The sequence below is a fragment of the Hylobates moloch genome, unplaced genomic scaffold, assembly GCF_009828535.3.
Source record: "Hylobates moloch isolate HMO894 unplaced genomic scaffold, HMol_V3 SCAFFOLD_1, whole genome shotgun sequence".
Classification (NCBI taxonomy): Eukaryota; Metazoa; Chordata; class Mammalia; order Primates; family Hylobatidae; genus Hylobates; species Hylobates moloch.
Genome location: NW_026652276.1, coordinates 183,498,382 through 183,526,371, shown reverse-complemented (window position 1 = coordinate 183,526,371; position 27,990 = coordinate 183,498,382). Strand labels below are relative to the sequence as shown.

The 27,990-nt window shown below is 38.0% G+C and overlaps 1 protein-coding gene across 3 annotated transcripts in view; it reads left to right on the top strand.

Annotated features, from left to right (window-relative positions):
- The window catches only part of CCDC146 (coiled-coil domain containing 146), a 178,712-nt gene that overhangs the window by 16,021 nt on the left and 134,701 nt on the right, over positions 1 to 27,990 (top strand). For 2 of the 3 annotated variants that reach the window (XM_058425433.1, XM_058425428.1), the window contains exons 1-2: positions 23,366 to 23,471; positions 26,163 to 26,329. In XM_058425433.1, coding sequence (XP_058281416.1) covers positions 26,174 to 26,329 — 156 coding nt within the window. In that variant the 5' untranslated portion in view covers positions 23,366 to 23,471; positions 26,163 to 26,173. Of the gene's footprint in view, positions 1 to 23,365; positions 23,472 to 26,162; positions 26,330 to 27,990 lie in introns of those variants that run through there. The other variant, XM_032761257.2, reaches the window with a different exon arrangement.

The window sequence follows — 27,990 nt, the reverse complement described above, 5'->3', positions numbered from 1 at the left end:
AAATGAATCTAAACACAGATCATAAACTCTTAACAAAAATGAACTCAAATGGATTTTGACCTAAATGTAAAATGCAAAACTATGAAACTTCTAGAAGATAACAGGAAGAAACCTAGATGACCTCGGGTTTGGTGAATACTTTTTAGATTCAACTCCAAAAGCATGATCCATTAAAGAAATCATTGATAAGCTGAACTTCACTGAAATTTAAAAGTTCTGCACCGTGAAAGACAATGTCAAAAAATGAGAAAACCCACAGGCTGGGAGAAAATATTTGCAAAAGGCACATCGATAAAGGACTATTATCTAAAAATACAAAGAACTCTTAACATTCAAAAACAACAACAAAAACATTTAAAAATGGGCCAAAGACCTTAACAAAAATCTCACCAAAGAAGATATTCAAATGGCAAATAAGCACATGAATACATGCTTCACATTGCAGGGAAATGCAAGTTAAAACAATAGTAAGATACTATCACACACCTATTAGAATGGTCAAACCCCAGAACACTGACAACACTGAAAGCTGACAAGAATGTGGAGCAACAGGAACTTTCATGTATTGCTGTGAAAGTGCAAAATGCTATAGTCACTTTGGAAGATAGGCAGCTTATTACAAAACTAAATATACTCTTAACATATATCTAGCAATCATGCTCCTTAGTATTTACCCAAAGGAGGTGAAAACTTATGTCCATATAAAAATCTGCACATAGATGTTTAAGCAGTTTTATTTATGATTGCCAAAACTAGGAAGCAACCCAGATGTCCTTCAGTAAGTGAATGAATAAATAAACTTTGACACGTCCAGATGATGGAATATTATCCAGCAATAAAAAGAAATCAGCTGTCAAGCCATAAAAAGACATGGAGGAAACTTAAGTGCATATTACTAAGTGAAAGAAACCCATCTGAAAAGTCTACATACTGCATGACTTCAGCTATATGACATTCTGGAAAAGGCAAAACTGTGGAGACAGTTAAAAAAAGATAGTGATTGCCGGGGAGTTTGCGGTGAGTGGGGAGAGATGCACAGGCAGAGCACAAAGGATTTTTAGGGCAGTGAAAATGTTCTGTATGATACTATAATGATGGATATCTGTCATTATACATTTGTTCAGATCCCTAGAATGTACAACACTAAGAGTGAACTCTAACGTAAATGACGGACTCTGGGTGATTATGATGTGTCAATGTAGTTTCACCAGTTATAACAAATGTGCCACTCTGGTGGAGGATGTTGATGATAGGGGAAGTTATGCACATATGGGAACAAGGAGTATGCTGGAAATCTCTGTACGTTTCTCTCAATGTTGCTATGAATCTAAAACTACCCCTACCTCCCAAAAAATAAATCAAAATATTCACTTTAGAAAAGAAGTAAAATTGTCTTTATTCACAGACAACATGATTAAGTAGAAAATTGTAAGAAATCTATTAAAAAGCTACTAGAACTACAATGAAATTTTACAAAGTTATAGGATACAAGGTCAAAAACAGAAATCAGTTCTGTCTCCTTCCTTCCTTCCTTCCTTTCTTTCTTTGTTTCTTTCTTTCTCTTTCTTTCTTTCTCTCTCTTTCCTTCCTTCCTTCCTTCCTTCCTTCCTTCCTTCCTTCCTTCCTTCCTTCCTTCCTTCTCTCTCTCTCTTTCTTTCTTTCTTTTTCTTTCTTGACAGGGTCTTGCTTGTCACCCAGGCTGGAAGTGGCACAATCTCAGCCCACTGCAACCTCTGCCTCCTGGGTTCAAGCCATTCTCCTGCCTCAGCCTCCCCAGTAGCTGGGATTACAGGCGTGCACCACCACACCCAGCTAATTTTTGTATTTTTAGCAGAGACGAGGTTTCACCATGTTGGCCAGGCTGGTCTCGAACTCCTGACCTCAGATGATCCGCCTGCCTCAGCCTCCCAAAGTGCTGGGATTATAGGCAAGAACCACCGTTCCCGGCCAATCAGTTGTATTTCTAAGAACTAATAACAGCATTTGGAAACTGAAATCTTAAAGTCACTTACAATAATGTACAGAATATGTAATAATTAGAGATAAACAACAAATATATTCAGGTTCTGTTGTCTTAGTTCAAGCAGCTATAATGAAAGTACTTAAATAACAGAAATTTATTTCTTGCAGTTCTGGAAGCTGGGCATTCTGAGATCACAGTATTGCTGGTGATACTGATCATGCTGGCATGGTCAGTTCTGATGAGGCTTTCTTGCTGGTTTGCAGACAACAGTCTTCTTGTTGTTTCTCACGTGGTGGAGATAGAAAGGAAGGAAGCTGTTTTCTATATCTTCTTTTAAGGCCACTAATCCCATCGTGAGCCTCTATACTCATGACCTAATTACCTCCCACAGGCCCCATCTGGAAATATCATCACATTGGGGATTATGAACTTTTGAAGGACTCATTCAGTCCATAGCACCCATCCTCTGAAAAGTATAAAACATTACTGAGAGAAATTAAAGCAGAGTTAAATAAGTAGGGGAAAATACCATATTTAAGGGAAATCTAATTTAATATAAGATGTCAAATCTCCCCACTTTTTTTAGTAGACACGTTGATATATTGATATCAATATTGATATATTGATATCACATTAATATATTGATTGATATATATTGATACATTGATTCATCACCATCCCAGTCAAAATTCCATTAGCCTTTTTTTTAATATACTTTAAGTTCTGGGATACATGTGCAGAATGTGCAGCTTTGTTACATAAGTACACATGTGCCATGGTGGTTTGCTGAACCCATCAACCTGTCATCTACATTAGGTATTTCTCCTAATGCTATCCCTCCCCTAGCCCTGCACCCCCTGACAGGCCCCAATGTGTGATGTTCCCCTCCCTGTGTCCATGTGTTCTCATTGTTCAAATCCCACTTATGAGTGAGGACATGTGATGTTTAGTTTTCTGTTCCTGTGTTAGTTTGCTGAGAATGATGGTTTCCAGGTTCATCCATGTCCCTGCAAAGGACAAGAACTCATCCTTTTTTATGGCTGCATAGTATTCCATGGTGTATATGTGCCACATTTTCTTGATCCAGTCTATCACTGATGAGCATTTGGGTTGGTTCCAAATCTTTGCTATTATTAACAGTGCCACAATAAACATACATGTGCATGTGTCTTTATAGTAGAATGACTTATAATCCTTTGGGTATATACCCAGTAATGGGATTGCTGGGTCAAATGGTATTTCTAGTTCTAGATCCTTGAGGAATCACCACACTGACTTCCACAATGGTTACACTACTTTACACTCCCACCAACAGTGTAAAATTGTTTCTATTTCTCCACATCCTCTCCAGCACGTGTTGTTTCCTGACTTTTTAATGATGGCCATTCTAACTGGTGTGAGATGGTATCTCATTGTGGTTTTGATTTGCATTTCTCTGATGGCCAGTGATGATGAGCATTTTTTCATGTGTCATTTGGCTGCATAAATGTCTTCTTTTGAGAATGGTCTGTTCATATCCTTTGCCCACTTGTTGATAGGGTTGTTTTTTTCTTGTAAATTTGTTTGAGTTCATTTTAGGTTCTCTATATTAGCCCTTTGTCACATAAGTAGATTGCAAAAATTTTCTCCCATTCTGTAGGTTGCCTGTTCACTCTGATGGTAGTTTCTTTTGCTGTGCAGAAGCTCTTTAGTTTAATTAGATCCCATTTGTCAATTTTGGCTTGTGTTGCCATTGCTTTTGGTGTTTTAGACATGAAGTCCTTGCCCATGCCTATGTCCTGAATGGTATTGCCTAGGTTTTCTTCTAGGGTTTTTATGGTTTTAGTCTAACATTTAAGTCTTTAATCCATCTTGAATTAATTTTTGTATAAGGTGTAAGGAAGTGATCCAGTTTCAGCTTTCTACATATGGCTAGCCAGTTTTCCCAGCACCATTTTTTAAATAGGGAATCCTTTCCCCATTGCTTGTTTCTGTCAGGTTTCTCAAAGACTGGATGGTTGTAGGTGTGTGGTATTATTTCTGAGGGCTCTGTTCTGTTCCATTGGTCTGTATCTCTGTTTTGGTACCAGTACCATGCTGTTTTGGTTACTGTAGCCTTGTAGTATAGTTTGAAGTTAGGTAGCATGATGCCTCCAGCTTTGTTCTTTTGGCTTAGGATTGACTTGGCAATGTGGGCTCTTTTTTGGTTCCATATGAACTTTAAAGTAGTTTTTTCCAATTCTGTGAAGAAAGTCATTGGTAACTTGATGGGGATGGCATTGAATCTATAAATTACTTTGGGCAGTATGGCCATTTTCATATTAATTCTTCCTATCAATGAGCATGGAATGTTCTTCCATTTGTTTCTATCTTCCTTTATTTCATTGAGCAGTGGTTTGTAGTTCTCCTTGAAGAGGTCCTTCACATCCCTTGTAAGTTGGATTCCTAGGTATTTTATTCTCTTTGAAGCAATTGTGACTGGGAGTTCACTCATGATTTGGCTCTCTGTCTGTTATTGGTGTATAAGAATTATTGTGATTTTTGCACATTGATTTTGTATCCTGAGATTTTGCTGAAGTTGCTTATTAGCTTAAGGAGATTTTGGGCTGAGATGATGGGGTTTTCTAAATATACAACCATGTCATCTGCAAACAGAGACAATTTGACTTCCTCTTTTCCTAATTGAGTACCCTTTATTTCTTTCTCCTGCCTGATTGCCCTGGCCAGAACTTCCAACACTATGTTGAACAGGAGTGGTGAGAGAGGGCATCCCTGTCTTGTACCAGTTTTCAAAGGGGATGCTTCCAAATTTTGCCCATTCAGTATGATATTGGCTGTGGGTTTGTCATAAATAGCTCTTATTATTTTGAGATATGTCCCATCAATACCTAATTTATTGAGAGTTTTTATCATGAAGGGCTGTTGACTTTTGTCAAAGGCCTTTTCTTCATCTATTGAGATAATTGTGTGGTTTTTGTCATGTTGGTTCTGTTTATATGCTGGATTACGTTTATTGATTTGCATATGTTGAACCAGGCTTGCATCCCAGGGATGAAGCCCACTTGATCATGGTGGATAAGCTTTTTGATGTGCTGCTGGATTCGGTTTGCTAGTATTTTATTGAGGATTTTTGCATCGATGTTCATCAGGGATATTGGTCTAAAATTCTCTTTTTTGGTTGTGTCTCTGTCAGGCTTTGGTATCAGGATGATGCTGGCCTCATAAAATGAATTAGGGAGGATTCCCTCTTTTTCTATTGATTGGAATAGTTTCAGAAGGAATGGTACCAGCTCCTCCTTGTACCTCTGGTAGAATTCAGCTGTGAATCCGTCTGGTCCTGGACTTTTTTTGGTTGGTAGGCTATTAATTATTGCCTCAATTTCAGAGCCTATTATTGGTCTATTCAGGGATTCAACTTCTTCCTGGTTTAGTCTTGGGAGGGTGTATGTGTCCAGGAATATATCTATTTCTTCTAGATTTTCTAGTTTATTTGCATAGAGGTGTTTATAGTATTCTCTGATGGTAGTTTGTATTTCTGTGGGATTGGTGGTGATATCCCCTTTATCATTTTTTATTGCATCTATTTGATTCTTCTCTCTTTTCTTCTTTATTAGTCTTGCTAGCAGTCTATCACTTTTGTTGATCTTTTCAAAAAACCAGCTCTTGGATTCATTGATTTTTTTGAAGGGTTTTTTGTGTCTCTATCTCCTTCAGTTCTTCTCTGATCTTAGTTATTTCTTGCCTTCTGCTAGCTTTTGAATGTGTTTGCTCTTGCCTCTCTAGTTCTTTTAATTGTGATGTTAGGGTGTCCATTTTAGATCTTTCCTGCTTTCTCTTGTGGGCATTTAGTGCTATAAATTTCCCTCTACACACTGCTTTAAATGTGTCCCAGAGATTATGATATGTTGTGTCTTTCTTCTCATTGGTTTCAAAGAACATCTTTATTTCTGCCTTCGCTTCATTATGTACCCAATAGTCATTCAGGAGCAGGTTGTTCAGTTTCCATGTAGTTGAGCGGTTTTGAGTGAGTTTTTTTAATCCTGAGTTCTAGTTTGATTGCACTGTGGTCTGAGAGACAGTTTGTTATAATTTCTGTTCTTTTATGTTTGCTGAGGAGTGCTTTACTTCCAACTATGTGGTCAGTTTTGGAATAAGTGCGATGTGGTGCTGAGAAGAATTTATATTCTGTTGATTCAGGGTGGAGAGTTCTGTAGATGTCTATTAGGTCCACTTGGTGCAGAGCTGAGTTCAATTCCTGGATATCCTTGTTAACTTTCTGTCTCATTGATCTGTCTGATGTTGACAGTTGGGTGTTAAACTCTCCCATTATCATTGTTGGGGAGTCTAGGTCTCTTTATAAGTCTCTAATTACTTGCTTTATGAATCTGGGTGCTCCTGTATTGGGTGCATATGTATTTAAGTTAGCTCTTCTTGTTGAATTGATCCCTTGACCATTATGTAATGGCCTTCTTTGTCTCTTTTGATCTTTGTTGGTTTAAAGTCTGTTTTGTCAGAGACTAGGATTGCAACCCCTGCCTTTTTTTGTTTTCCATTTGCTTGGTAGATCTTCCTCCATCCCTTTATTTTGAGCCTATGTGTGTCTCTGCACATGAGATGGGGCTCCTGAATACAGCACACTGATGGGTCTTGACTCTTTATCCAGTTTGCCAATCTATGTCTTTTAATTGGAGCATTTAGCCCATTTACATTTAAGGTTAATATTGTTATGTGTGAATTTGATCCTGTCATTATGATGTTAGCTGGTTACTTTGCTCGTTAGTTGATGCAATTTCTTCCTAGCCTCGATGGTCTTTACAATTTGGCATGTTTTTGCGGTGGCTGGTACCGGTTGTTCCTTTCCATGTTTAGTGCTTCCTTCAGGAGCTCTTTTAGGGCAGGCCCGGTGGTAACAAAATCTCTCAGCATTTGCTTGTCTGTAAAGGATTTTATTTCTCCTTCACTTATGAAGCTTAGTTTGGCTGGATATGAAATTCTGGGTTGAAAATTCTTTTGTTTAAGAATGTTGAATATTGGCCCCCACTCACTTCTGGTTGTAGAGTTTCTGCCAAGAGATCTGCTGTTAGTCTGATGGGTTTCCCTTTGTGGGTAACCTGACCTTTCCCTCTGGCTGCCCTTAACATTTTTTCCCTCATTTCAACTTTGGTGAATCTGACAATTATGTGTCTTGAAGTTGCTCTTCTCAAGGAGTATCTTTGTGGCATTCTCTGTATTTCCTGAATCTGAATGTTGGCCTGCCTTGCTAGGTTGGGGAAGTTCTCCTGGATAATATCCTGCAGAGTGTTTTCCAACTTGGTTCCCTTCACCTGTCACTTTCAGGTATACCAATCATACATAGATTTGGTCTTTTCACATAGTCCCATATTTCTTGGAGACTCTGTTCATTTATTTTTACTCTTTTTTCTCTAAACTTCTCTTCTCACTTCATTTCATTCATTTGATCTTCAATCACTGATACCCTTTCTTCCAGTTGATCAAATCGGCTACTGAAGCTTGTGCATTCATTACGTAGTTCTTGTGCCATGGTTTTCAGCTCCATCAGGTCCTTTAACGACTTCTCTGCATTGGTTATTCTAGTTAGCCATTCATCTAATCTTTTTTCAAGGTTTTTAACTTCTTTGCACTGGGTTCGAACTTCCTCCTTTAGCTTGGAGAAGTTTGATCAGCTGAAGCCTTCTTCTCTCAACTCGTCAAAGTCATTCTCCGTCTAGCTTTGTTCCATTGCTGGCGAGGAGCTGCGTTCCTTTGGTGGGGGAGAGGTGCTCTGATTTTTAGAATTTTCAGCTTTTCTGCTCTGTTTTTTCCCCATCTTTGTGGTTTTATCTACCTTTGGTCTTTGATGATGGTGACGTACAGATGGGGTTTTGGTGTGGATGTCCTTTCTGTTTGTTAGTTTTCCTTCTAAAAGTCAGGACCCTCAGCTGCAGGTCTGTTGGAGTTTGCTGGAGGTCCACTCCAAACCCTGTTTTCCTGGGTATCACCAGCAGAGGCTGCAGAACAGCGAATATTGCTGAACAGCAAATGTTTCTGCCTGATCGTTCCTCTGGAAGCTTCATCTCAGAGGGGTACCCAGCCATGTGAGATGTTAGTCTGCCTCTACTGGGAGATGCCTCCCAGTTAGGCTACTCGAGTTCAGGGACCCACTTGATAAGGCAGCCTGTCTGTTCTCAGATCTCAAACTCCGTGCTGGGAGAGCCACTACTCTCTTCAAAGCTGTCAGACAGGAACATTTAAGTCTGCAGAGGTTTCTGCTGCCTTTTGTTCAGCTATGCCCTGCCCCTAATGGTGGAGTCTACAGAGGCAGGCAGGCCTCCTTGAGCTGTGGTGGGCTCTACCCAGTTTGAGCTTCCAGGCCACTTTGTTTACCTACTCAAGCCTCAGCAATGGCGGGCGCCCCTCCCCCCGCCTCACTGCCACCTTGCAGTTTGATCTCAGACTGCTGTGCTAGCAATGAGTGAGGCTCCATGGGTGTGGGACCCTCTGAGCCAGGTGTGGGATATAATCTCCTGGTGTGCCATTTGCTAAGACTGTTGGAAAAGCACAGTATTAGGGTGGGAGTGACCCAGTTTTCCAGGTGCCATCTGTCACCCCTTCCCTTGGCTAGGAAAGGGAATTCCCTGACCCCTTGTGCTTCCTGGGTGAGGCGATGCCTCGCCCTGCTTTGGCTCACACTCGGTGGGCTGCACCCACTCTCCTGCCCTCACTGTCCAACGAGCCCCAGTGAGATGAACCTGGTACCTCAGTTGGAAATGCAGAAATCACCCGTCTTCTGTGTCGCTCACGCTGGGAGCTGTAGACTGCAGCTGTTCCTATTCAGCCATCTTGGAACCGCCCCCTGATTGTACATTTAGAAAACCCCATCATCTCAGCCCCAAATCTCCTTAAGCTGATGAGCAACTTTGACAAAGCCTCAGGATACAAAATCAATGTGCAAAAATCACAATCATTTCTGTACACCAATAGTAGACAAACAGAGTGCCAAATAATGAGTGAACTCCCATTCACAATTGCTGCAAAGAGAATAAAATACCTAGGAATCCAACTTACAAGGAATGTGAAGGACCTCTTCAAGGAGAACTATAAACCACTGCTCAAGTAAATAAGAAAGGACACAAACAAATGGAAAAACATTCCATGCTCATGGATAAGAAGAATCGATACTGTGAAAATGGCCATACTGCTGAAAGTAATTTATAGATTCAATGCTATCCCCATCAAGCTACCATTGACTTTCTTCACAGAATTAGAAAAAAAACTTTAAATTTATATGGAACCAAACAAGAGCCCATATAGCCAAGACAACCCTAAACAAAAAGAACAAAGCTGGAGGCATCATGCTACCTGACTTCAGACTATACTACAAAGCTACAGGAACCAAAACAGCATGGTACTGGTACCAAAACAGATATATAGACCAATGGAAGAGAACAGAGGCCTCAGAAATAATGACACACATCTACAACCATCTGATCTTTGAGCAACCTGACAAAAATAAGCAAGAGGGAAAGGATTCCCTATTCAAGACGTGGTATTGGGAAAACTGGCTAGCCATATGCAGAAAACTGAAACTGGATCCCTTCCTTACACCTTATACAAAAATTAGCTTAAGATGGATTAAAGACTGTCAGGCTTTTTAAAAATAGAAATTGACAAGTTGGTAGCTTCTCAGTTTGGAAATGCAAAGTATCTAGTATAGACAAAACAATTTTGAAAAAGAATTAAGTTTGAGGACTTATAATACCTAATTTTAAGACTTATTATAGGCTGGGTGCAGTGGCTCATGCCTGTAATCCCAGCACTTTGGGAAGTTGAGGTGGGTGGATGACTTGAGGTCAGAAGTTCCAGATCAGCCTATTCAACATGATGAAACCCCATCTCTACTAAAAATACAAAAATTAGCTGGGCATGGTGGTGGGCACCTGTAATCCCAGCTACTCTGAAGGCTGAGGACAAGAATCACTTGAACCTGGGAGGCAGAGGTTGCGGTGAGCCCCGAGATTGCATCACTGCACTCCAGCCTGTGACAGAGCAAGACTCTGTCTCAAAAAAAAAAAAAAGAAAAAAAAAAGAAAGAGAGAGAGAGATGTAGTATAAAGCTACAATAATAAATACTATATTATACTAGCATAAGAATAGACACATATGGAACAGAATAGAGTACCAAAATAGACTTACATTTATTTGGTCAATTGGTAATTTTTAAAGGTGCCTTGAGAATTCAGTGGGAAGAAGATATTTTTTTCAACAAATGGCAGGAATAATTGTATATATATGCCAAAAAATGAACATCAACCCTTACCATACACAAAAAATTAATTTGGAATAGACTAAAGATCTAACTATAAGAGTTAAAACTATAACATTTCTAAAAGGAAATATAGGAGAAAATCTTGTGACCTTGGGTTTGGCAAAGATTTTTTTTTTCATTCAGGGTAATCTGTAAGATTTCTCTTATAAAATATAAAAAGTGTGAACCACAAAAGAAAAAAACAATAAATTGGATTTCACCAAAATTCAAAAGACACTGCTAAGAAAATGAAAAGGCTAGGAGACGTTGAGAGAAAATATTTGCCAAACATATCTGGTAAAGGATTTATATCCAGCATATACAAGGAACTCTCACAACTGAATAATGAGAAGGCAACCTAATTATTTTTAATAGATAAAAATATCTGAACAGATACTCTACCTAAGAATCTATATAAATGGCAAAAAAAGCATATGAAAAGATAGTCAACATAATAATGCCATTTTGGAAATGCAAATTAAAACCTTGAGATACTAGTACAGTTTCACTAGGATGTCAAAAATTTGAGATACTGACAATGCCATGTGTTAACAAGGATGTGGAGCAGCAGGAACCCTGGTACGTTGTTGGTAGGAATATAAAAACGTACAGCCACTTTGGGAACCAATTTGGCTGTTTCCTATAAAATTAAATATATGTTTAGATTATGACCCAGAAATTCCACTCTTGGTATTACCCAAGAGAAATGAAAACTTGTAGTCACATGAAGACTTGTACTCAAATGTTCATAGCAACTTGATTCATAGTAGCTAACAAACTGGAAACAAATCAAAGGTCTATCAATTGGTGAATGCCAAATAAAATGTGGTTTATTTATGCAATGGAATTGAACTCAGCAATAAAAGGAATGAAATACTGATACCCATAACAATGTAGATGAATCTCAAAAATCTTACACTAGGTGATACAAGCCAGACACATCTATAATTCTGTTTTAGTTTGATCTTCTATGAAAAAGTACTGTAGACTGTGTGGCTTATAAACAAAATAAATGTTATTTCTCACAGTTCTGGAGACTGGAAGTCAGAGATCAGGGTGCCAATGTAGTCAACTTCAGGTGCAGGCCCTCTTCCAGGTCGCAGACTGCCAGCTTCTCATTGTAGCCTCACATGGCAGAAAGCAAGCTAGCTCTGTGGCCTCTTGTTACAAAGGCATTAACCCCATTCAAGAGGGTCCCACCTGCATGGCCTTCCACAGGTCCCATCTCCAACTACCATCACATTGGGATTAAATTTTAACATATGAGTATTGGGGCAGGGGACATAAACATTCTGTTCACAACAGATTCTCTTTACATGAAATTCTAGAAAAGGCAAAACTACTGATGGTTATCATGTGCCCGTGAGGGAGGGGATGGGAATGGGAGGGGATAGGATGAGGGACTGATTGTAAAGGGGCATGAAGAAATTTTTAACTTTGTTTATTTATTTACGTGTTTAGAAAGTGCCTCAGGTAGAAAGAACTTTTTAAGAGTGAGGGAAACGTTTGTGGTAGTGATCACACAACTGTCAACATTTGTAAAATCTCATCAAATTGTACACTTAAACTTGTGAGTTTTATTGCATGTGAGTTATACCTCAATAAAGCTAATTTAAATTAAAAAAAAAAAAACCTTAATTCATGATTCCCTTTCCTCTCCTCCTCCTGGACGTAAGGCCTGCATTCAGGGTCATTAGATAGCACCGTGGTTTCAGGTTGGTTGTCTGGCCGACGGTTGGTGTCTGACCATGCAGGCTCCTCCTGAGATGTGCCTCCACCTGGGTCTCAGACTTGGGTCTCGATGCTGGCATCTTCTGAGAGTTCTGCATCCCCCACCTGGCTCTCAGTTGTCTGGTCCACAAAGCTTTCTGGAGCAGTGTCCTTTCATCCCAGTTTCAAGGTCTTTTGTAGGGTAGTGCTCCCAGCCAGCCTCTGCACCTCTCCCATGCTACTCTGTGACCTCTCTTGGGCCTTCTCTGCCTAGTCATCTGTGCTTCATCATATAAAGTAATGAAGTTGGTGATGACTCTGGAACCTTACCACTTTTTCCAAGTACCACCTGGGAAAGGAGGCACATTACCCCCTTGATATTCTTGAATGTTCAGGTTCCACCATTTCCTTTCCTAAGACTTGTCCTGGGTAGATGAGGTACCTCAGAGGCTTACACTAATTTGCTTTTCTCACCAACTCTCTTTGTTCTCCAAATCAGAGATTTATTTATATATTTTTACTTTTAATTTCTTCTTCCAATGAAAAGGTAGGAAAATTGGCTTGGTAAATATTATTCTAACTCTATAATTAATGTCAGAGCCATTAGCTTCAAAGGAATAAAATAAATTGAGTAAGGGGTGCTGCCTGAGGAGAGAGAAAGACTAAAGTGGAGATCTGCCAAGGGCCAGTGAAAGCCTGAGAACAAGAAATACTTATGCAACAAAAAGAGGAGGCTATGAAATTTGTAGACATGGGAGAGGGAACTTTGCCTACTTCACTTATTATCTAAAGTGGTTCTTCCCCTGACTTGGAGTTGACTTGTATTCTTTTAAAGTCTTTTCTTTAATGGTATTGCTCCCTTTCCCCTGATCCAATAGCCAATGTCCTATGCAGCATTTCTTACCCCAGATTTAAATGTCTCACAGTGAGAACTGAATATAAGGTCTTTTAAGGCTCTCACACCAAAGCCTAAAGGAGTGCTCTGGGACAAATTCATGCCAAAAAGGACCCAGATCATCTTTTCCAGCCTATACATAACTGAAATATTTGGTCCGGCTCCAGGATGGTCTCTCTTTATTTGTTCCTTGTGAAAATAATATAAGGTACATTATGTATGAAATAAAAAGAACAAGGCACTGGTGGGAGGGAGCTGACATTTATCTAGGCCAGTGTGCTGAGATCTGGGCTGAGACATGCATTGTCCAATTAAATCCTCACAATAACACTGAAATCATCTTGCAGTTTAGGAAACATCTACTAAGAGGTTGCATACTTTGCCCAGCGTCACCCAGGAAGGAGAGGAATGAGATTCAAGCCTAAATTGATAAACTTCGAAGTAGTTCTTTCCGTTACCCCGTGCTACCATCCTGGTAGACTAAGTCAAAACCACTAGTCTCGGTTTTAGATAAAAGAAGGAGCAAGGAGGAGGAGGAGGTGGAAGAAGGGAGGAACCTGGCTGATAGAAATCAGTGGTGGGAAGCAGTGATAGTCCATATTTCATGGAGTTCTTTGCTAAGCAAACAGATCCATCTAGGTCCACAGTTCCTACTATCCAGGGTGTGAGAAAGAGGAAGGGGGTAAATGAAAAAGCAGGTTTGCAAGGCAATTACCTAATTAAGTAAGATATATAGACTAGTATTGTAATGTTATACACATGCTTTTTGGTATTGCCTTTAAAAATTCCAGCAAGGAGGACAGTGGGACTTTTCTTTTTTTTTTTAACAATAAAAGATAAAATTTAATTTCAAAAACTAGCAAAGCATCTGAACAAACATTTCACCAACCCAAATGTACAGATGGCAAAGAAGTGTATGTATTCAAAGATAATATCAATCATTAAGAAAATGAAAATTAAATGTGTAATGAGAAACACTTCAAGATATAGCTATTGAAATGGCTAGAATTAAATACACATATACATTTACATGACAATGTGAATGCTGGCAAGGATGTATTACAAAAGGAACCCTCACTCATTGCTAGTGGAAATGCAAAATGGTTCAGGCATTTTGGAAAACAGTTTGGCAGTTACTTTTAAAATTTAACATATACTTGACATATGACCTAGCATTTTCACTCATAGATACCTTTGGAAGAGAATTGAAAAATCAAGTTTACACAAAAATGTACAGAGAATATTTATGCAGCCTTACTAAAAATCACTAAAAACTGGAAACAACGAAGATGCTCTTCAGTCGGTGAATGGATAAACAAATTGTGGTACAATCATAAACTAGAATACCATTCGGCATTTAAGATAACTGTTGCCCAGCCGGGCGCGGTGGCTCACGCTTGTAATCCCAGCACTTTGGGAGGCCGAGGCGGGCGGATCACGAGGTCAGGAGATCGAGACCACGGTGAAACCCCGTCTCTACTAAAACTACAAAAAAATTAGCCGGGCGTGGTGGCGGGCGCCTGTAGTCCCAGCTACTCGGAGAGGCTGAGGCAGGAGAGTGGCGTGAACCCGGGAGGCGGAGCTTGCAGTGAGCCGAGATTGCGCCACTGCACTCCAGCCTGGGCGACAGAGCGAGACTCCGTCTCAAAAAAAAAAAAAAAAAGATAACTGTTGATATTCATACAGCTAGGATGAATCTTAAATGCATTATGCTAAGGGAAAGAAGCCATATCCAAAAGCTGACATGTGATGTAATTCCATTTATATGACATCCTGGACAAGGCAAAATTATAGGAACAGAGAACAGGTCAGTAGTTGCCAGGGGTTGGGGGAGGTCTGAGGGGTTGACTATAATGGGCTATACAAGATAATTCTTAGGGTGATGGAATTGTTCTACGCGGTACTATGGAAGAGGATATCTGACTTTACACATTTGTCAAAACCCACAAAACTGAATTTTATTGCATTCGAGTTTTTTTTTAATATACTTTAAGTTCTAGGGTACATGTGCACAACGTGCAGGTTTGTTACATATGTATACATGTGCCATGTTGGTGTGCTGCACCCATTAACTCATCATTTACATTAGGTATATCTCCTAATGCTATCCCTCCCCCCTCCCCCCACCCCATGACAGGCCCTGGTGTGTGATGTTGCCCTTCCTGTGTCCAAGTATTCTCATTGTTCAATTCCCACCTATGAGTGAGAACATGCGGTGTTTGGTTTTTCGTCCTTTTGATGATTTGCTGAGAATGATGGTTTCCAGCTTCATCCATGTCCCTACAAAGGACATGAACTCATCCTTTTTATGGCTGCATAGTATTCCATGGTGTATATGTGCCACATTTTCTTAATCCAGTCTATCATTGGACATTTGGGTTGGTTCCAAGTCTTTGCTATTGTGAATAGTGCCACAATAAACATACGTGTAGCAGCATGATTTATAATCCTTTGGGTATATACCCAGTAATGGGATGGCTTGGTCAAATAGTATTTCTAGTTCTAGATCCTTGAGGAATCGCCACACTGTCTTCCACAGTGGGACTTTTCTAATATGCACATTTTCACAGCAAGCAAGAGGAGTGGCCTCCAGTGTGAGGATTCTAGATTGCACCCAAACAGGCAGAATTTCTACCTTACAGACCTTTTGGAAGACTGTCAGCTTTAGACCTACCTGGGCATTCCAAATCTCTTACAGGATTTGGAACTCTTAGGCTCTGCTCACTGCTAAATTATTTGGAAACTAATTAAGGGAACTGATAGCGCCTTTCAGGCACCTTTTGAATTTCTGAAGCCTGCCTAAACTTGCAGAATGACTGTAAATTACTGCGGATATAAGAACAGTGTTTCTCGCCACACTGTGTATATATGAAGGTTGTCCTTTTGTTTGTAACTATAGCAACAAGTTCCATAGCCCGCTGTTTTGCTCAGCTCAGCCTTGCCACCTCATGGACTGCCTAATAATTGCTGCTCAACAATAATTTGTCTCTAACTGATTTACACTGTGTTGGCTTGCTTTTTCTAAAAGAGTCCTAGCCTTAACACTGTTGCAGTGACAGAAGTCAAATTGTGTCAGCCTGCCTGTATTGTTGATCCTGCTTTTGGCTATTGAAGGCCAAGAGGAAAGGGCTTTGCTAAGACCACAGAGAGAGTCTTGTATGGTATAATAGGAAAGAGTGAGGGATTTGGAGCCAGCTGACATGGGTTTAAATAAATACTGCCAATCCTTGCTGTGTGATCTTGGGCACATCATTTATACTCTCTGATTGTCAATTTCCTCCTGTACAAAATGGAGATAATTCTTATGGCATGTGGTTGTTAGGACAAAGTGAAGTAATACAAGGGAAAGTTCTGTTTAAATTGTGAAGGGTTATATAAATATTATTATTAGGTGCACTGAACAAGAGTGCTTGCATGCTGACAAGGGCAACCAGGAGGGTGTGTTGGAAACACATCATGTCTGTTTCTATGGCAGTTCTGCCTCATGTAAGGTGCTGCCCCATCATGAGCCCACATGTTATACCTACTCAGAAATGAGTAATACAGAGCTTGTTTTGATTATGTAGGTTTCCGAGAAAAAAGGGAAAAAATATATAAGATGCTTTAAAGAGAGAGTGAGGAACTTTTCTTGGGTCTGTGCTTGGGGTATGGTAGGAGTGGGCAAGGGAAGGCAAGGGGATGGTGAAATGAAGGAGAAGGCCTAGAGCTCTCTCAGCACCCTTCCATCCTCGGGAGGGGTGCTGATTCTGTAATAGAGCCTTGGGTTCTCCACCATCATGTTGCAATTAACAGATTCCTCATGGATTACACATGCACATCATCTAAGAGGTAACTGTTTAACATGTCTGAACATTAACTTTAAAGGCCAGATACACACTTGAAGCTTTCTTTCAGAGTTTTGCTATTTGTGTGTTTATGTGGTTTTAATTGAAGGTAGTTCAAACCCCATTGTTACTTTAACACTTCAATTATGAGGCAATTTTTATCTGTACATATTTACTGCCAGAGTTTTCGTTTTTCCTTTAAGATTCTTTTTGTTTTTCCTGTAGGATTCTTTTCTTTTCCGGATTCTTTTTTTGAAAGTCCTCTTTATCATTCCTTTTAGGAAAAAAAAAAAGTTGTGGTTTGATTTGTTGGGTCTTTGAATAACAACATTTTTACTTTCCTTTTTTAAAAAAGCATCTCCATACATATATATACCTACTATGTACCAACAAAAATAAAAATAAATAAAATAAAATATGTATCTATATCTTAAAAAATGTTTCAAGTCTAACATTGTCTTTGTATGGTAAAAATGAGCATTGTATAATTGTACATAGAATATAAAATCTAGGCAGGAATAACTGCAATCATTTTATCTGTGGCATTTAGGACTATTAAGTTAGTTCTATCTGATTTTGTTGTTGTCGTTGTCCATTAAATGGATCTGAGGTATGCCTCATGTCAGATTGGCTGCCCAGTATTCTGAGCCTGTCATATAGTGGACCAGAGGCCCTGTAGGATGAGCCTTAGATTTTATAGACTTTTAATGTTATCTCCAAAAGATAATATACATATAATTACCAGAGATACACTGACAGAATTGAAGGCACTTGTCATACAACTTTATACCACAATTTTTGTAACCCTGTTTTGAAGTTTCTATGTTTTTTAACATGTTAGGAAACTAAAACAAAACAAAACAAAAAAATGGAAGTGTCCCAGAGTTCTCGCTTCCTCCAAGGGGTCAGCTCTGAGTTCCTGTAGAAACATGTTGTAATTAACCTTGTAGAGCAATGGGCTGCTGGGGGAAGGAGCACCCAATCTTATCTTCAGGGCAGTCAGAAGAGCCAAGTCACAAAAAAAGAACACTCAGTTTCTGTGTGGGACTAGGAGAGAAATAAATCGTGTTCAACTTTACATTACACCCTGCTATTTCTAAAATTAGCAAAACCTGTGCTTGTTCAATGATGAGTAATATCGAAAGACAGTGTGGTTTTCTGCTACAGCTTTTTTGAAGCATTGCCATTTTATTGTCCAAAAGTCACATTGTTTGTGTATCCTACCCCATTCTCTGGAGCATGCAGTATTTGGTTTTTACACATGCTCCTTGTAACTTATCTAGAAACGTTTCCCTAAGAATTCAAAATCAAAACAAAATGATGATCACCTATGTTTCGTTTGAAGAAGAGGAATTACTGATGTGTATTACAAAACAAGGGGTACCCTGCAATGTTTGTTGCTTAATTATTCTTTGTGAAGCTTCCTATTTTGGCTTATTCATGTCCTCTGCTTTCTTAAAATCCCCTTAAGACCACATCCTCTTCTCTTCAGACTCCTAAAGCATCACATGGTACTGCCTTGCCTCCTTCCAGTGGGGGCTGCTTCTCTGTAGAACTTGCCATGCCAGTGTGCTCCCTGTAAGTGTGCAGTGTGTGGCCACCCTGTTTCTGTGGTTCAAGTTATCATAGCACCAATTTCAGTTAAAACGTTTAGAATTTTATGTCTGTGATTTTTTTTATTAACTTGTCTTGCTGCCAGTCTCTGGGTCCCCTAAGGTCAGGAACCTTGTCTGGTCTTGCTCACCACGGTACCTATCTCCTACCCATAGCACAGTGGCTGGGTCCCAGCCTCCAGATGGTTTCCTTGCCTCTAAATTCACACCTTTTCCAAGCCATTCTTCTCATTGTCAGCAATATCTTTACAACTCTGCCATGGCTCCCAATGCCTAGAGTTCAAGTCCCAAATTCCAGGCTACCAGTTGCTTTTTCAGCCCTATCTACTCTCTTAAGAACGTTGCTTTTTATTTGGGCTTATTTCACCTCAGCTTATGTGACAGAGAACTAGTTCTTTCCCTGCCTTGCTTTCTCTTCAGATTATACATTGTTTGCATATTTGTAAATTCTTTATAGGAAAACTCAATAAATATTTACTTAATTGATTTAGGCATTCTGGAGATAAAAGTCTCTAGAATTACCATACCCGACAGCTATGTAGATCTTCCTATGCCAGGAATTTAAGGTGTTATATTAAACATTCTCTACTTATATCACCGTAGCCTGAGAATATACTTTATTCTATTATTTTATTTAAAGCTGTCAATCATATTGCCTGCAATATGGAACTATTAATACAATGGGCTTTGCAATCCTATATATTAACTGTCTTTGGATATTTATTTATTTTTTTTTTTGCTTTTTGTTTTTTTTTTTTTTTTTTGAGACAGAGTTTCACCCTGTTGCCCAGGCTAGAGTGCAGTGGCGCTATCTCAGCTCACTGCAACCTCCGCTTTCCAGGTTCAAATGATCTCCTGCCTCAGCCTCCTGAGTAGCTGGGATTACAGGCATGCTCCATCACGCCCAGCTAATTTTTGTATTTTTAGTAGAGACAGGGTTTCACCATGTTGGCCAGGCTGGTCTCGAACTTCTGACCTCGTGATCCGCCCACCTCCGCCCCACAAAGTACTGGGATTACAGGCATAAGCCACCTCGCCCGGCCAGATATTTGTTTTATCCATTAAACTTTGTTATCTTGTTAAGTCCTTTCCTGCCTATTTAATTAGATTAATTAGTGTTTTTTTGTTTTAATTCACACAGACTTTTTTATATTTGCCTCTGTTGTGTTTTCTTTCACTACTCATTCTCCCTGTCTTTTCCTTTTTAAAAAAACGCATTATTGAGGTATGGTTGATGTATAAAATACTGTACATATTTAATGTATACATCTCAATGAGTTTGGGGATAAGTATACACCCATGAAACCATCAACCATCATCAATCTCATAAACATATCTATCACCTTCCAAAGTTTTATCCACTCCGTGTATTATTATTTTTGTTATTGCTTTATCATAAGAGCTAATCTCTTAGTAATTTTAAGTATACAATAGAGTATTGTTAGCTACAGGCACTATGCTGCCTAGTAGATCTTCAAAACTTATTTATCTTGCATAGCTGAAATTTTGTACTCTTTAACCATTACTCCCCAGTTTCTCCTACCCCAAGTCCCTGGCAACCACCATCCCACTCTGCTTCTATGAGTTTGACTACTGTAAGTTCCATATATAAGTGAGATCATATAGTATTTGTATTTCTCTGTCTGCCTAAATATTTCATTTTCTATCCATGATGTTGCAAATGGCAGAATTTCCTTTTCTATGGCTGTAAAATATTCCATGGTATACATATATCGCAATTTCTTTGTCCATTCATATGTCCATGGAAATTTATGTTGTTACCATATCTTGGCTTTTGTAGATAGTGATGAAATGAACGTGAGAGTGCCAATATCACTTTGAGATCCTAATTTCAATTTATTTGGATATATAACCAGAAGAATTGCTGGATAATAAGGAAGGTTTATTTTTTACTTTTTGAGGAAACTTCATACTGCTTTCTATAATGGTTTACCAACTTACATTCCCACTAACAGCATACAGGGTTCCTTTTTCTTCACATTCTCATCAACAATTATTATCTTTTGCTTTTTCAATCATAGCCATCCTAACAGGTGTGAGGCGACATCTTATTGCAGTTTTGATTTGCATTTCCCCGGTGGTTGGTAATGTTGATGATCTTTTTATATATTTGTTGGCCATTTGTATGTTTTCCTTGGAAAAATGTCTATTCAGCTCCATTACCCATTTTTTAATGGGATTATTTGAGTTGTGCTATTCAGTTGTGAAAGTTCCTTGTATGTTTTGGATGTTAACCCCTTGTCACATATATAGTTTGCAAATATTTCCTCCCATTCCATAGGTTGCCTTTTCATTTTGTTGATTGTTTCTTTTGCTGTGCAGAAGTTTTTTAGTTGGATGTCATCTCACTTTATTTTTCCTTTCGTTGCCCGTGCTTTTGGTGTCATATCCAAAATATAATCACTAAAACCAATGTCAAGGACCCTTTTCCTATGTTTTCTTCTAGGAGTTTTATGCTTTCAGATCTCATGTTTAATTCTTTAATCTAGTTTGAGTTAATTTTTGTGTGTGATGTAAAACAAGGGCCTGATTTCATTCTTTGGCATGTGGCTATCCAATTTCCCTAACACCCTGTATTGAAGAAACTATGTTGTGCATTCTTGACATCCATGCCAAAAATTACTTGACTGTATATGCATTGGTTCACTTCTGGGCTCTCTATTTTGTTCCATTGGTCTTTTTTTTTTTTTAATGCCAGCACCATACTGTTTTGATTACTATAACTTTGTGCTACAATTTGAAATCAGAACATGTGATTTTTTTCTAGCATTGTTGTTCTTGCTCAAGGTTGGTTTGGCTATTTGGGGTCTTTTATGGTTCCATATAAATTTTAGGATCTTTTTTCTATTCCTGTGAAAAAAGTGCCATTGGAATTTTATAGGGATTGCATTGAACCTGTAGATTGCTTTGTATAGTAAACCATTTTAACAATATTAATTCTTCTAATCCATAACATGAGATACCTTTCCATTTATTTATGTCTGATTTCTTTCACCATAGTTTTATAGTTTCCAGTGTACAGATATTTCATGTCCTTGGTTAAATGTATGCCTAAGTATTTTTATTCTAAAGGTTAAAGTTTTTCTGATGATCTCTACCAGAACTCTGTTGTAGTGTCTTTTAGTTGCTTCCCTGTGTAAATACTTTACTTGTTCTAAAATATTTAGAATGTTTTCAGAATAATAGAGATTGAAAACTTTAGCAAACTGAGGAATTTGTACAAATTCAGCATGGTTCTTATCATTCGTTGCCTAGGTAAGCTGCATCATATTTAAAGGTGCAGTGCTCTGAGAAATTGTCTGAACCTAAGTTTTCAAAGTTAATACCATCTTTATTATAAAGATTTCAAGGCCAGGCGTGGTGGCTCATGCCTGTAATCCCAGCACTTTGGGAGGCCAAGACAGGTGGACCACCTGAGGTCAGGAGTTCGAGACCAGCATGGCCAACATGGTGAAACCCTGTCTCTACCAAAAATACAAAAATTAGCTGGGTGTGATGGCACACGCTTGTAATCCCAGCTACTCTGGAGGCCGAGGCAGGAGGATCACTTGAACCTGGGAGGCAGAGGTTATAGTGAGTGGAGAATGCACCACTGCACTCCAGCCTGGGAGACAGAGTGAGACTCCGTCTCAAAAAAAAATACACATATATACCTATTTTTAAAATAAGTAGATACACTATACTTTGCGGCCCTTTTGTAATAGCAGAGAACTGGAAATATTCAATATTTTTATAAATAGGAAAATGAGTAACCTATGGTGCATCTATGCAAAGGAGTGCTATGCAGCTATGAAAAGGGATGAGGTCTATCTCTGTATATTCCTATAAAGTTCTTCAGGATATATTATTAAGTCTAATTGTCTAGGTTTTGATTCAAAATAATCTAGAGAGTTCAGAGGGGAAGTGGAAGGATTATAGATAAAATTGCTCATGAATTGATATTTGTTGAAGCTGGTTAATGGGTACTTGAGGAATCATTGTGCTAATCTACTTTTGTTTATATTTGAAACACTTTTTCTTTCTTTCTTTTTTTTTTTGTTGGTTTTTTTTTTTTTTTGAGACAGAGTCTTGCTCTGTCTCCCAGGCTGGAGTACAATGGTGCAATCTTGGCTCACTGCAACCTCCACCTGCGGGGTTCAAGTGATTCTCCTGCCTCAGCCTCCCAAGTAGCTGGAATTACAGGCACATGCCACCATACCTGGCTAATTTTTTTTGTATTTTTAGTAGAGATGGGGTTTCACCATGTTGGCCAGGCTGGTCTTGAACTCCTGACCTCAGGTAATCCACCTGCCTCCATCTCCCGAAGTGCTGAGATTACAGGTGTGAATCACCATGCCCGGCCTTTGAAAAACTTCTTAATAAAAAAGTGAAATAAGATATAGCCTAATGTTCTGAATGAAATATTTTTCTGGGATATTCATTCACATTTAATATCCATGAAAGGTTTGAGTGTACATATTTTAGTTTATTCACAAAACAAATTTAAATATATAGCCAAACCATTTTTAGCTGCTTGAAGATTTAAGCAATAAACTGTGATTACCTAGCAAATGTAAAGTATTGTAATGCCATAATAATAATAGTTATTTAAAAAAAAAACACTTTAGGGCATTGAAAAAAGCAAACGTGTTAAAGAAAGGGAAGTCAAATGATACCACTGGCTATTAACATCACATAACAACGGACAATCAGATATTTGGAGCTTCCCGATGGAAGTTTATGTTACCACCTCTGAAGTATTGTTGTAGCAGCAGGAAGAGGAAAACAAGTACATGTATAATTTACAGCTGGCAGAAAATTAGAGCTAGAGTGAAGCTCAAGTCCCAGAGGCATTATCACATTTAATCTGCACATCTTTTTGAAACATAAAAATTAGTTATTGTTTTGTTTTACTAATTCTACCCCATTTTAGAGAGGAGTAAATTTAATGAATAAATGATATATCTGTGACCACCTGACTAATACATTTAAGAACCAGAACCTACCAAGCCTTCTGGCTTCTTATGATGGAACGTGCTTTCCATGTTATAGAGTGAGGCTCAGTGTCATCAAGGAACAGCCAATCCAATAAGATTGACATGAGAAATGATACATATTCAGCAGAAGATTCAGACCTTAAAAGCATGACAATTGCAGTTATCTTCTCTGGCAAGAGAAGAGTGTAAGTATAATGTTCTGTTGATTCAGCAAAGATTCATGTATTTCAGAGATCAAAAAGAGCTGATGATGATATTCGCATTCTCTTATGCAATGGAGGCATTTTACCCAGTCTCTCTCCAGAAGGGCAGTCATCCCAATGTCACCAAACTGGACGAACGGAGGCCTTGCTGACTAAGACAGAGTCCTTTTAGAAACGGTTGTGGATCTACTTGAATGCATGACCAAATAGATGGCTAATATACAAGGCCAGCTTCAGCCTCATAGATGTATGACCTACGTAGTCACACAAGGACCTGCTCTCAGAGGGGCCCTGCACTTGGTTTAATACCCTGCTGTCACCATTTTTAAATACTTAAAATTTTATTTTTGAGCTTGAGTTTTGTAAATAAAGTCTGCTGGGACAATTGAACATTCACATGAGCAGCATGGATAGGCCAGGCAGCAGTGTGCACATGCACAGACCTGAATCGATGGCTGTGCAGAGGGTGTGGGTGCCAAGCAAATAGGCCCGTGGCCTGGTGCTCAAATGCATGCATCAGGGCAGTTTGGGATATCACAGAGTCCCAAGGCAGCCAGGCCAGGGCTTGAGTGCAGATTGGCAAAAGCAATGGCAGCAATCGCAGCAGAAGCAACATGACAGCAAAAGTAATAGGGACAGCTACATCAGTGATGGCCTCAGGAGAAAGAAGAGGCCTGCATGGGGACAGTTCTGGAACCTACCATGGGAGGCTTGTCCCCAGCACCTGTCTCTGTGGTATCTGCACATATAATAAGGAGAGAAACTATTGGCACTCATGCAGAAAAGTTTTTTAGTAAAATATTACACAATAAAAGCAAACACACAGACATTGCAATAAAACATGTCAAGGAGTTATTAGAATTCTTCAAAGAGTTTAAAATCTCCAGTTTTGAAAATTACTATAATGTTGCAAATCAAATATCCATAAGTTTAGGAATAGAAGTTAAAGATGATTGCATGTGACAGAAAATAATACTTTTCCAAGCTTGAATAAAGCTTATGAAGCTTTGAATAAACGAAGTATGAACAAGAAAGACCATTTTAAATTTTATTTTTTCTTTGTAATTGAACATACAACAATAGAATGCATATAAGCAAGTGTTCTGGTGTATATTCAAAACATAAAGCCACTTTTGGATTATTGCACAACCTCCAGAAGTTACAGGAATTGTCAGAAGAAACATTAAAATGAATGTTGAATAAATGTATATTTAAAATTAAATTCACAGAGGAAGCTGATTTTTATGAAGAGTTAAATCTTTTTAGAAAATTGTTCTATGAGAATCATTAGCTCAAAAGGTTATATTTTGAAATGATTTATCAGAAATTTATCTAAATGTTATCACAGCCTATAAATATTCTTATAAACTTCAGTGAAAGATGCATGAGCAGGAAGATTCTTCTCAAATTAAAAATTGCCAGAAATTATTTATGATCTTGCATTTCCCAAGAGCAGCTCACATCACTTTCAGTTTGATCAATTAAAAATGAAATTACAATGAGTATAAATTTTGATGATCTAGTAAATTAATTTGCAGAAAAGTGAGCCAGAAAAATCTTATGATCAATCAAGATATTACATTATTGTTTTTTATTATATAAAATTGTGACATCAAAAATATTTTCTTAGGATTCATTGCTATTCACTTAGTTTTTGTTGCTATTCACATATTACTATTATCCCTATTATATTTTATATGTAATAACATATTTTTAAAGGGAAAACTTTTTATGTATTAGTAACTTTCAGAGAACGTTTTTCTGACATTTTGACAAGGAATCCCAGATTTGTTTTTTTGTACTGGGTCCTGCAAATTATGTAGGTCACCCTGCCAATATGATTTGAGGAAAAAAATTTTCGAAGCTGGTGTTAGCAGTTGCCCACAGCAATTACAGAAGAACCTCAGTTTTGCTCCTGTGGGAATTTGGTTTTGAACAAACTAACTTTCCAATAAGGAGTGAATGAATTATTGTTACTGCATTGATTTAGTATTAAGCATTTTATTTCTGAAAATTCAAGTAAACTATTTGCAATTGTAATATTCTTTGGACATTAGAAGAACAGCAGAACTTGTTTGTCCCGTTGGCAATTATTTTTAGCACACATTCTAAGTATGTTATTTGCTAGGTGTTGAAGGTACATGGGTAAATAAGAATACAGTTTCTGTTCTAAGAAGTCCAATAAAGTAGACAATATGAAAAATAGTAAATTACAATACATTGTTTTAAGCACTTTTCCACAGAAATATGTACAATGTATAGATTATAGAGGTATCAGAAAGCAAAGTGTGCTTTCTGATACCTCTATAATAGGATAGCTGGAGAGGTTTCTGACTTCTTGTTTCATAAATGTCTAGGCTGATACTGACTTGCATTCTCATTATAATTCATATATATTTTACGTATATATTCATATATATTTTTTATTTTCCAATTAATGCAACAGTAGCATACTTTTAAAAATAAGAATGATTGATTTGAATGCAACAATAGAGAGTATCTTTGCAAAAAAGCAGTCTTTTGTAATGAGATTATAGCTAACTTTCCTGATTTGTAGCGTCATCGAAGAATAGCTTATTCCTGTTTTTTGCTTATTTTTATTATTTTCTATTAATTTTACTTCATAAGTAAAGATACTCCTAAATAGCCACATATGGATTAATTTTATTTTAGAATCGTGAAAAATGGAAGACAGTAGCACAGACACAGAAAAAGAAGAGGAAGAGGAGAAAGATGAAAAGGATCAAGAGCCCATTTATGCCATAGTGCCCACAATTAACATTCAAGATGAGCGGTTTGTTGATTTATCTGAAACTCCAGCTTTCATTTTTCTGCATGAGGTATATTTTTCTTTATATATTACTACAGTAAAACCCAACTCAACATGTACTTAAAAATTCAAATGAAGCCAATATCATTATCAAAATTCTTTATTACATATATCCTGTAGGTGATATTTACAACTTGATACACTAAAACAAAATGGTCCCTGCCTTTTCTTCCAAAAATTTATCATGTAATTCTGAACCAATGCAGTAGTGTAGGTTCTGATACTTTTGTAGCATAAGTATTTGCATATATATTCAGTCAGTTACATACATTTCATGGGTTGGTACATGAAATAAAGAAGATTTCTTTTATTATTGCATATACTACATTTACTTCCATAAAATAAAAATATCTTGTCATATAATGATAGAAAGAATATATATTTACCTAACTAACTGTAATTACTACAGTGGAGCACTGAAATCTGCTGTTTTCTATCAGCAAATAAGCAAAAAGGGCAATATGATGAATTACATATTCTCATTATGTGAACTTTAAAAAGCAAGATGAACATTTAGGAAATACCCATATATGAGGAGAGTTTTTTTATAAAGTAATGGCTGACTACGTATTCAACTGTTACCTTTCATGCCTGAGAGCTATACTTTAGAAAATGATTTAGAGGACATTTGAATTTCAGATGATAAACTTTATATAACTGAATAAATTTATTCAGTTCTATAGAATAAAGTTTATTCTATAGAATAAAGTTATTCATTCTAAGAAATTTGATAGTCATAGTAAGAAATAAGTTTAAAAAGTCTTAAAGCAAAAACAGAGTTTATTAAAAACCAAGAAGCAAAACCAAATTGGAACAGAATGCAATAAAAAAGTAATCTTAAAAATAATAGTGTTATATATGTGTATACAGGATCTAAACTGCTAAATTGTTCACTTTTTCTACAGTTTTGACTTTTTCTTTTATTTTGAAATGATTTCAGATATACGGGACAGTTGCAAGATTAGTGCAAAGAATTTGCATGTATCTTTAACCCAGATTTCTCGGATGTTAACATCTTACCGCATTTGCTTTATCCTTTTCTTTCTATCTTCTTGTTCTCTCAACCTCTCTCTTTCTCTCTCTCTGAAGACACGATGCCCCTTTATACCTAAATGCATCACTGTGTTTCCTAAAAATATATTCGTTCTCTTTTTTTCTTTCTTTTTTTTTTTTGAGACGGAGTCTCGCTCTACCGCCCAGGCTGGAGTGCAGTGGCGCAATCTTGGCTCACTGCAGGCTCCGCCTCCCGGGTTCACGCCATTCTCCTGCCTCAGCCTCTCTGAGTAGCTGGGACTACAGGCGCCCGCCACCACGCCCGGCTAATTTTTTGTATTTTTTAGTAGAGACGGGGTTTCAGTAGAGACGGGGTTTCACCGTGGTCTCGATCTCCTGACCTCGTGATCCGCCCGCCTCGGCCTCCCAAAGTGCCGGAATTACAAGCGTGAGCCACCGCGCCCGGCCCATTCTCTTAATCATAGTACAATTATATCAGGAAATTAACATTGATATAATACCGTTTTCTAATCTGCATACCTTATTCGGGTCTTGCCAGTTGTCCCAGTAATGTTCTTTATAGCAAAAGGAAATTCTAGATTATGTATTGCATTCAGTAGTCATCTCTTTAGTCTCCTTTAATCTAAAGGAAATTCAAGATTTCTTTAGTTTTCATCA